The 11898-nt window shown below is 38.8% G+C and overlaps 1 protein-coding gene across 2 annotated transcripts in view; it reads right to left on the bottom strand.

Annotated features, from left to right (window-relative positions):
- Positions 1-208: 208 nt before the first annotated feature.
- The window catches only part of RAB4A (RAB4A, member RAS oncogene family), a 124082-nt gene continuing 112392 nt past the window's right edge, over positions 209-11898 (bottom strand). For both annotated transcript variants that reach the window (XM_069769494.1, XM_069769495.1), the window contains 2 exons: positions 3683-3810; positions 209-1738 (listed from right to left, as the gene is read on the bottom strand). In XM_069769494.1, the coding sequence (XP_069625595.1) occupies positions 3695-3810 (116 nt within the window). In that variant the 3' untranslated portion in view covers positions 209-1738; positions 3683-3694. The remainder of the gene's footprint in view (positions 1739-3682; positions 3811-11898) is intronic.

Below are 11898 nucleotides of genomic sequence, written 5' to 3'. Positions count from 1 at the left end.
TGTTTGAACAATTTCTCAGGCGTATTTTGGAGCGGACCCAATCCAAAAGACACATAAAAAAAACCTGTGCATGCAGCCTAATAGTGCCCCATGCAGAAGGGTTTCCTTCACTACAGCACTAAATATCTCGGTCTACATCATCACCTTGAGGAGCACCGCAATAGTTCAATTACCAATACATCAACTAGTGATAACTGACAGGACACAGTTTTAGAATATAAGCCCCAAAGATTTTCAGGGGACATTGATGTTTATTTATACATGCTGTTGAAACCAAGTGTGTGCTTCATAATACAGTAATGCTTTCTAACTAGCACGGACAAGCAAGTATTACCAGTTAGGCGGTATGTCACCACAAGAGTAAGGCAAACTACTTTTTCATACATCTAGCACAAATAAAGTCTTAGCATTCTAAAGCAGGGGCCGACATACCATTGGTGCAACCTATGCAATCAGACGGGGGCCCAGGTGGTAAGGGTGCGAATTTCCACATCTAAAGCATCCATCACCTTCCGTTACAGACACAAAGTGGTAATTATGAACTACTGGAAGGCAAAGGGCCCATATACAACCCTTGCACAGGGGCCCCTGATGTCTGCACCTGCTCTAAAACCTAGTAAAGCAAAAATGATCCAGAATATGTAACAGTAGACAAAGCAGATATTTAGTAGAGTTTAAAATATTGCAGTTTTTGTGCAAAACCCTATCGCTGTCATGTTCACATATGCAGCACCTCGCCGCTTCCCATGTAAATGATGGAAATGTGGAGGTACATTTCAGAAATAATACTGTGAAATAGTCAATTCTCCAAAACATATTAAACTGATTAGATCCTTTACCATAAACAGTGGAGACTGCATTTACAGATTCTACCCAGAAGTGTTTTTCATTTTTTTTATGCTATGGTCAAATGTTACAATTAAAGTCTATAGCGCAATATGAAATGCAATACATACAAACATATTGATATGATTGCGTTTTTAGGGTTAGTGGCATTTTTTCAAAATGTAGCATGCTCTGATGGCTTATGACGAATTTTCCATAGGTCTTCTAGAATGACAGAAAAAGTGCATGTTGCAAAATAAGAAAAAAAAAAGGGCTTGGGAAATACAATTGTGACAAACGTTTAAATAAGAAAAAAAGTGTGCGTAGGAGGTGTAATGTATATCATCTGTCACTTCACAAGAGAAGGGCAGCATTGTATACTGGAGTTGGCAAAGACGAGGATGCGGATGGAAGGTTATCCTACTTTACCAATGCTGTGTTGGCAAATGATGCACATAAATCACCACGGCTGCCCACACAAGGCCTTAGGAGGGGTCCTTCATATGCCTATGGAAGTCAGTAGATAAAACAGGATTTGGGATTCTATTTTACACAGCTAAAAAGCGAATACATTTTTGTGTTTCTACACCAATTATGAGCAAAGGGGAAAAGAAAATATTTAACAAGCCATGCTCAAACTGAACTTCTAAAGGGAACGCAGAATACAACCAGTCATGTGCAGAGAGGGCAATATACAATAAAAAAGTGTATAGATACAATACATAAAGTAAATAGTATTATCCAGTAACTGATTTCAGACACAGTCTTTGCAGTCCGCTGTGCATTAGTGTTCACCACACCACTTTGCTACTCTTGTGCTGCTCTGCAAAAAGTCCGTCCTTGTTCTGCAGAAAGAGCAGTAGGGAGAATGGCAGAAAGTATCTTTATTTAGGTCCTAGATTGATATATACACCTAAAAACAAAGAAAAAAAACATATGAGCAACAAGGTGCATCACAAAAGCTTACAATCTAACATTCAGAAAAGCTCAAATAAAAGGTAAAAAAAAAGACTGCAGAGGGCTGTATTAATAACAAAATGCATAATTATGTCAGCAGGTAAAAATACTTCTCTGTATGAAAGATTATTTGCAAAATGGTGCTACAGTAATCTCATAATATATGGCATTTCCATTCTTTTTCACAGCCAAAAAAATAACCAGGGTGTCAATGGTACATTGCACAACATCCAGCCACGTAATTAACGATTACTTATAACACTGTTCAGTGATGTCTGGGTAATGTGGGGTGTCTGGCCTGTGGGTGCACAGTTGGTATTGGCAGCCTGCCTGATGTAATGGTAGGGGCGTCAGTAATAGCCTGCTATATGGATAGAGGTGCATCTCATTCAATGGTGTGAATGATGCCCTATGCAGATCTATGCATTAGAATACTAGGCAGACGCCTCACAGATGTTGTATGGATTAGTAAGTGGTTGTTTTCAGTATTTTGCACCTCTGCTACCCCCGCCTTTATCATGGAGGACCTGCTGCATCCTGTTGTGCATTTGTGTCTGGACATTGTATTGCAAATATGGCTGCTATTTTTCCTACGATTTCTTACAACACTGTTCAGCAAAGTTAGTTAAGTAGCAGCTCCCTCTAAACTATAGGAATAGTGGTAGCCATGAAGTTAACACCGGTAGTTGTTCTTGGAATTACGACACACATAAATCCAAACTCTTCCCTAACTGCTCCTTATTCACTTCATTTCTCACTCTGGAACAGGGGTGGGCAATTCACATTCCTGATGGACCATGTGAGAGACTATGACTGTTGTGGAGAGCCGAACCAATAGGCTGAATATAATTCTGCTCAATGTTAATATTATTATTGCTAATTGAAATATGTTTACTACTAATAATATTTTTTATCAAATATTAAGCAGAATTAAGTATGTCAATTAGCTGCTACTGTGTATTACAATAGAGCTTATCGTAACATGTATTTTTATCAGTACCAACAAATTGAACCCGTATGATTTCCATATTTTTATAAATTTAATAAACAGCAGTAGATCAAACTGAGTATAATTAGCATAGATGTCAGTTGTTCGGCAATGATTCTTAGGCTATGTTCACACGTTGCGTTTTTTTATGAAAATTTTCAGCTGCGTTTTACAGTACCAGCAAAGTCTGAGATTTCAGAAATCTCATGCACACACTTTTTTTTTGTCCTCAGTAATTTGTGCAAAACCTTAGTTTCTGCAAAATGCAGCATTGTCACTTTCAGCAGTTTTTAACCATTGAAAACAATGGGTGGTGCAAAAAAAACGCATGTATCAGTTTTTGCTGTGTTTTTGATGCTACAACTTGATGAAGTGGAACCAGATTTTTTTTATGCACTAAACTATCAGCATGCACAAGAGACAAATGAACAATGACAAAAACACCAAAAAACGAAGCAAAACATGCTTTTTTGAAGCAAGTTTTTTACTGCCAAGAGAGCAGGTTTTGCCTGTGGGAAAAACAATTTGTGAACATAGCCTTACTTTGATTTCTTATCCTTGCCTTGATCTCGGGCTCCATCACGGTCCTTTTTTCTAGGTTTGTTCCTGTCACAATCCTCTTTCTCCTTCAGCTCTTTGTCTTGCTCCCATTTTAGCTTTCTTCTGTTGCTCACATACCTTCAGCCTTCACCTTCAATCTTTAATGTTGTGTGTACACCTAACCTGCATTGAAAGGTCAGGTCTACACAGGTAAGGTGCCCACCGCAAAGCTGCCAGCACTGTACTTCGTTGCCTTTAATTTCCAGCCCTTTGGCTCTCCTGGTCCAAAGAGCCGGATATTTCCCACGGGTCACAAATTGTCCAGGTCAACCCACCTTGAAGTTATGAAATTATTTAACCACTTGTATTTACCTTGAATAGATTCTAGCAGCCACATTCCTGAGCACTTTGGGTCTGTGAGCGGCGTGGTGATCTCAGCTGTCGTAAAGCAGCATCCCCATACTGAATACCTGACCCCATTCTTTCTGGATCAAGTTCACCTGATAGGAAAAGATCACAAATCTAAAAATTCTAAAATGCCAGTCACACAATTGAATAAGTCAGAGCAAAATAAAGACCAAATTTATTTCTCGTCCTACTAGAATGCTATGAAAAAAGTGAAGTTGTAATTTTAAAGCAACATTTTGAGTGGAGTCAGGTGATAAAAGAAACTGAAGAAAATTCTCAGTGGTTGCTATGCCCAAACACAAACTATATTTAAACTCTTCGTGGGAGATTCATTAAGACTGACAAATGGCACACTGACAATCTTGCTGGAGTACGATGCACCTTAATGAGTTTGGAGCATCTCGAGTGGTGTGCGCCATCATGCGTTGCGCCAGAAATGCTATGCCAGACTCTGAAGTACAAAATGTGAGGACTTTTAACGCACTGGATGGGTGTGAAACACCATGGCTCCTCCCTAACTCCACCCATTAGAGCAGAGCCAATTCAAACTCGCGTGAAAACTCCAAAAGTCACAACATTTTGCACAACTCCGCATTGCACAAAAATGTTGCAAATTTGTAATCAGATACAGCCAACTCTCCATTCAAGGAGAGACAGTTTATTACAATCTCTGACTTCCTGAGCGCTGCATACACAGTACCGAGTGAGCGCTATGTATGCAGTTCAGAAAGCAGTAGCCAATAATAATGTGATTACAGGATGCTATATTTTAATGTTGAAATGAAGCCTATAAGGTCTATAATGAACTCGTGGGAAAAAAACAGGTGAAACTGACAAGAAAAACAAAAAATAAATATAACAAGTACAATATCAAAAGATATTGCATCGCTAAATAAATATTTGAATGAAAAAATGAAAATAAATAAAAGTACACATATTTGGTATCGCTGCGTCCGCAACAACCTGCCTATAAAACTAACCCACTAGTTAACCCCCTTTAGTGAACACCGTAAAAAAATTAAAAAACAAGGCAAAAAACAATGCTTTATCATCATACCACTTAACAAAATGCGATAAAAAAAGACAGCCATAAATAAACATGGTACCGCTGAAAACGTCATCTTGTCCGGCGAAAAACAAGCCACCATACAGCTCCATCAGTGAAAAAATATAGAAGTTATAGCTCTCAGAATAAAGTGATGCAAAAATAATAATTTTTACCATAAAATAGTTTTTATTGTATAAAAGCGCCAAAACATAAAAAAAAAACCAATATAAATGAGGTATTGCTGTAATTGTACTTACTGGAAAAATAAAACTTCCTTATTAATTCTACCACACATGGAATGGCATAACCCCCCCCACCAAAAGAAATTCCTGAATTGCTGGTTTTTATTCGTTCGGCCTCACAAAAATCGGAATAGAGAGCAATCAAAAAATGTCATGTGCCAGACATGTTTTTCAGCCCAGAACAGGAGAATTCGCCTGCTTCTGAGAAAACATTGTGGCATACTTCTTAATGATGCTGTATTGGGGAAACTTCTTCAAAAATAATCCCCTGATAACATTTCGAGGGGCCCCGACAATAAAAAACATGTTGGTCCCAAGCTGGTTTAAGAAAAAAGAGGATTCTAATTCCTCTGTAAAAAAAAATAAAAAAACAAACAAAAACAAAACAGCTCAGACAAGGGTCCTATACATGTGTCATCTCGAGATGCCTATGTTGCTCCAGCATCATTCATAATACGAAAACTTTTTCATCAGACAGTGGAAATTCAGATGAGTTTCAAATTAAATATCATTTGACTTGCCAATCCAGTTTTGTTATTTATATCATTATATGCGTATGTAAGAAATTATATATGGGTAGGACAATGCAACAGCTACATAAAAGAATAAACTCGCACAGGTATAGTATAAAAGAAGGATTTCTACAGCATGGCCTTTCCAGGCATTATGCGATAAATCCCACAAAAGGATCTCCTTTAGGGTGATCCCTATTGACCATGTCCCCCATGATACCCCCAAAGGAGTCCAGACCCTTAACAGGAAAGGGATCTTCTGAATTCACAAACTGAATACTATAAATCCCCATGGACTTAACGAAACAACTGATTGGTTTAATTGAGCTATATCTATGGTGCTTCAACTCAATCCACAAAAAAAGCAAGCAGTCACTCAGGTCTGTCATCTGTTAATGGATATATAGGGGGCTTCTACGTTACTGGTGGCACAAAGGCTCTGGAAAAGTGAAATGGCCCTCACCCACCAAAAAAAAATTTCCGCTCCCAAATCCCCCCTCCCTTCTGAGCCTCACAGTGTACCTCCGTTTTCTTTATATTTTGTGATGATGAATGTTACAGGTCTGATAAACATCTGCTCTTCTTATGAAGTGGATTCATCCCTTCATTGTGTTTTTTCTGCTTTTGGTTCTCTGTTTTTTTTTTTTTATCCATCTATTGCTATGTGATGTGTAAAGGGATCACCATCAGAATTTCACACATATTCCTCCTAACACTTGAACATTCCTCTCTCTAAATGAGTCTAAATCGAGCTTCTTTTATGTACTATACCAATATCTTCTGTAACTACCACCAAATAATGAGATGAAATCAAATCCACTCGCAGCTCAATGGTTTAAAACAGCAGCAGGATCTTGGTTCAAGCACTCTTCCAGCTTGCAAAATGTATTTACCAATTTAACTACCTTTTTATAATTATGGTTTTTTAAAAATATTTTTTTATGTTTTTTATATATAAATATATGAACAATTTTTTATAGTGATACTACATTATGATTTATGATTGTTTTGTGTGTATTTTATGATGTATACATGTGTTTCTGTCTGATTTGCTGCCCATTGGGTGTGTGTGTTTTTTTTTTTTGAAAGGAGGTGTTTTCATGGGCCTCTTTCGCTATAAATATCAGACTATGTGTATAGACTGTCCTGAGGAGGTGGTGTGATCACCACGAAACGCGTAGAAATAAAGTCTATTTCTCTATTGCATCCACTTTGACTCCTCTGGTTCATCATTATGACAGGCGAGCAGGGCAGTCTGATTCCCCATTCCCTTTACCCAACAAGGAATGTGCCCGAATATGGTACCAATAAAAACATCAACTTGTCCACCAAAAATCAAGACTTTACATGACTCTGTGGGCCAAAACATGGAAAATGTATAGCTCTCAAAATGTGGTGATGCAAAAACGATTTTTTGCAATAGAAAGCGTCTTTTAGTGTGTGACAGCTGCCAAACACAAAAATCCAATATAAATCTGGTATTGCTGAAATCGCACCGACCGGAAGGATAAAGTCGCCTAATCACTTATACAGCACAAGAAACGGCTTAAAAAAATAAATAAAAACAATTCTTCACATGCTGTTGATTTTTTTCATTCTGCCTCCAAAAGATCGCTGTAAGGCTCAGTGCACAGTTATTCTGCACTCTGCAAAACGGATTCCGTGTAAATCTCTGAAATACGTGATTCAGACGGAACGTCTGGTGGGAGATTCCCTATAATGAGGCAGATAGAGGCACTGTGGACTCCAAAGGACCTGAGATCCAGCGGTGTCCATCTTTTTAGGATTGCATAAAAGTGCCGTTGGCCACAGTTTTGTGCACTTCTGAAAAGAAGGACACTGCTGAATAGAGGACAGACGGAGTCCAGAGTAACTCTGCTGCCTCATTAGAGTGAATGGATCCCTCGGGGGTTGCATCCAAATCACATCACTTGGAGATTTAGATGGAAACCGCAAAGTAAGTGGTCAACGTAGAGCGCTGGATAAATGTGATCCCAAACGTTATGTAAAATGTTCCCAATAAAAGCTTCAACTCAATCCACAAAAAAAGCAAGCAGTCACTCAGGTCTGTCATCTGTTAACGGATATATAGGGGGCTTCTATGTTACTGGTAGCACAAAGGCTCTGGAAAAGTGAAATGGCTCCTCACCCACCAAAAGAAATTCAGCAAATTCTCCGCTCCCAAATCCCCCCTCCCTTCTGAGCCTCACAGTGTACCTAAACCACATATGGTGTCCACATTTGGCACTTCTGAAGCGATGAGAGCCAGCCTAAATTACGGGTGCACGCCTCCAGAAGCACAGGTTGGGCATAACGTACTGGTGACTGCAGTGTACTGGTCACTACAGTGTACTGGTCACTACAACGTCAGCTTGCAATTTTCATTCGGCAATATTCATTGCTGCTTGTTTGTGGAAAATACCCATGGAGTCAAAATAGTCATTACACCTATAGGTAAATTCCCAGAAGGTATAGTTTCCCAAATGGGATCACTTGAGTGGGATTCTGCTCTTCTAGCAATTAGGGGCTCTGTATATGGAGTCCGCAAACTTTTCTAGGAAAATCTACACTCCAGGAGGCAAATAGCTCCCCATTCCTCCCGAGTCTCTCCGTATGGCTAAGTAGTACTGTACAGCTACATGAGGTATTGCCAAATTCAGTAGAAATTGTGGAACAAAACAAAATTTTGGTGGTAAAAATGTAGTTATTTTGTCTTCACTGCCCAATGGTTAAAATTCTGTGACACACCCATGGTGTCAATATGATCTATGCACCCCTAGAAAAATTCATTGAGAGATGTAGTTTGTAAAATGGGGTCACTCATGGGGCAGGGGGGGGGGGTTTGCTGTTCTTGCACCTCATGGGCTCTCCCAATGGGTCATGGAAAATGCAATGCATAACAGTAAGATCTGGCATGCTTTTCCTTCTGAGTTTTGCACTGTGCCTGAAAAATATTTCCCGATTACATGTAGGGTATTGGAACACTCAGGAATTTTTTTTACAACAAACTGAGGTCCATTTTTCCTATTAGCCCTTAGAAAAATTAAAAACTTGGGGCTAAAACAACTTTTAATGGTAAAAATGTAATTTATTCTTTCTTCACCACTCAGTGGTATAAAACTCTGAGGCACATGTGGTGTCAATATGTTCACTGCACCCCTAGATGAATTCATTGGGGAGTGTAGTTTGTAAATTGAGCTCACATATAGGAGGTTTCTGTTTTGGTACCTCAGGGGCTCTGCCAATGCGACATGGCACCCTCAAACCATTCCAGCAAAATCTGAACTCCAATATGGTGCCTCTTCACTTTGCACTGTGGCTCAAAAGTAGTATTCCCCTACATATGGGGTATGGGCGTACTCAGGAGAAATTGCACAACAAATTGTATGGTGCAATTTCTCCTGTTACCCTTATGAAAATGCAATATTTTGTGCTAAAGACATTTGTGGGGAAAACTAGATTTTTTTTTATTTTTACGGCTCAACGTTATAAACTTCAGTGAAGTACCTAAGGGATCAATGTGGTCACTACACAGGTAGATCAGATCCCTGAGGGTTCCAGTTTTCCAAAAGGGTGTCACTTGTGGGAGATTTTCACTGTTTAGGCACATCAGAAGCTCTCCAAACAAGACATGGTATCCGCCAACTGTTCTAGCAAATTTTGCATTCAAAAAGTCAAATGGCGCTCCTTCCCTTCCGAGCTCTGTTGTGCGCTTTCTCCCCATATGGGGTATCGGCATGCTCAAGAGAAATTGCACAACAAATTTTGGGGTCCATTTTTTCCTGTTACCCTTGTCAAAATAAAAAAAAAATGCTCATTTTTTTCCCTCACATTCCAAAAATTCCTGTGAAGCACCTGAAGGGTTAATGAACTTCTTGAATGTGGTTTTAAAGGGACTGTCACCCCCTCCAGCCGTTAGAAACTAAAAGAGCCACCTTGTGCAGCAGTAATGCTGCATTCTGACAAGGTGGCTCTTTTAGTTATTGGTGCAATCAAAGCAGAAATAAAGCGTTTTATTGCATTACTGCTGCACAAGGTGGCTCTTTTAGTTTCTAACGGCTGGAGGGGGTGACAGAGTCCCTTTAAGCACCTTGAGGGGTGCAGTTTTTAAAATGGTGTCACGTTTGGGTATCTTCTATCATATCAACGTGACTTCATATGTGATGTGCTCCCTAAAAAAAAAAAACATTGTGTTGTAAAAATGAGAAATCGCTTGTCAAATTTTAACCTTTATAACTTCGCAACAAAAAACAAATTTTGTTTCCAAAATTGTGCTGATGTAAAGTAGGACATGTGGGAAATGTTACTTATTAAGTATTTTGTGTGACATATCTCTGATTTAACACAATACATATCAAAGAAATTTTACCACTATCATGAAGTACAATATGTCACAAAAACAGTCTCAGAATCAGCGGGATCCGTTGAAGCGTTCCAGAGTTATTACCTCATAAAGGGACAGTGGTCAGAATAGTAAAATTTCGTGGAGTCTGTATAAAATAGACGGACTCCGAAAATATATAGTAAATTGGGTTCAGTAGTTCAGTGTAGGATGTGCAGTATATTGGGAAAGTTATGAAATGTTCTATAAATGTCTGTTCTGCTTCGCATCTAAGGATCTCGGCTTTTAGTTGAGATTAATCTGTTCTGAACTTTATGTACATGCTCTGTAGTAATGCTCCTCCTCTGCAGATCTGAGGAGCACTAATCTAATATATAATTGCCTAGAATACTACTTCCTGCAATTTGTGCCAACTTCCTGTCCGGAGCTAATGTCCGGAGCTAATGTCCGGAGATAATGTCCGGAGATAATGTCCGGAGATAAGTGACGTCAACAGTGTCCAGTGTCTGATTGGTTGCCGCCTGCTGCGAGCGACCAATCAGAAACGTGCCGTACTGTGACACACTCCGCCCGCCATTTTGGTGTGATTTTTGAATTTTTACCTCACAGCAAGTTTCTACTGCGTGGAGGCGGGCCCAGTGACATTGCTCTTCAAGCTCCTGCCGAATTTCGTCAAAAAAATGATAATACCATTTACCAAAACTATATATATTTAGTTGTGAAGTGGTTCAGTGACATTTTCACACCAATTTTGAACTTTTGTTTGGTGTTTTCTCCATATACTGCCTATTATTTTTGTTCTTTCTTACTATTATTTATTAATTGTATTATTCTTACATTTGAATAAATAAAGTATATATGGATTCTAGACTCCCGATTCTTTAGAATCGGGCTGCCATCTAGTAAGGAATAATTAGATCAGATTTGAGGTAATCTATGAAGGAGGATCTGATGGAGGCGATACTATTTCTCAGAATAAATTCATAAACTGCACATATGTTATTCAGTAACGTTTCTGGTGAAAACATTTTTTCCCCCCCCACTTACAGCATAGTCTATTGCATATTTACAATTTTTGTAACTTTTTTTTGCGTTCTAAAGTTGTGTTCCAATAAATATATTTTATGTTCTATGTAAATAGCTTGATTATTGTATCATAATGGCGATTAAAAGCCTGATGTTACCATTTTACTACAGTAAATGTATCACTTAAACATGAGCCATGTATGAGGGATTCGGAGTCGGAATTCGGAGGTTTGGCTTACCAATTCCACAGCCCTGCTAGTTATACCACACAAAATAGTTAATACAGTTATATGAAAAAGTTTGGGCACCCCTATTAGTCTTAAGCTTAATGTTTTATAAAAATTGTTTTTTTTTGTTGCAACAGCTATTTCAGTTTCATATATCTAATAACTGTTGGACACAGTATTGTTTCTGCCTTGAAATGAGGTTTATTATACGAACAGAAAATGTGCAATCTGCATTCAAACAAAATTTGACAGGTGCATAAGTATGGGCACCCTTATCATTTTCTTGTTTTAAATACTCCTACCTACTTTTTACTGACTTACTAAAGCACTTTTTTTTGTTTTCTAACCTCATTAAGCTTTGAACTTCATAGCCAGGTGTATGCAATCATGAGAAAAGCTACTTAAAGTGGCCACTTGCAAGTTGTTCTCCTGTTTGAATCTCCTCTGAAGAGTGGCATCATGGGCTCCTCAAATCAACTGTCTAATGATCTGAAAACAAAGATTATTCAACATAGTTGTTCAGGGGAAGGATACAAAAAGCTGTCTCAGAGATTTAACCTCTCAATTTCCACTGTGAGGAACATAGTAAGGAAATGGAAGAACACAGGTACAGTTCTTGTTAAGGCCAGAAGTGGCAGGCCAAGAAAAACACCAGAAAGGCAGAGAAGAAGAATGGTGAGATCAGTCAAGGACAATCCTCAGACCACCTCCAGAGAGCTGCAGCATCAACTTGCTGCAGATGGTGTCACTGAGCATCGGTCAACTATACAACGTACTTTGCAC

Source organism: Ranitomeya imitator, chromosome 5, assembly GCF_032444005.1.
Source record: "Ranitomeya imitator isolate aRanImi1 chromosome 5, aRanImi1.pri, whole genome shotgun sequence".
Taxonomy (NCBI): Eukaryota; Metazoa; Chordata; class Amphibia; order Anura; family Dendrobatidae; genus Ranitomeya; species Ranitomeya imitator.
The sequence above is the reverse complement of the archived record's forward strand: the minus strand, read 5'-3'. Positions and strand labels throughout refer to the sequence as shown.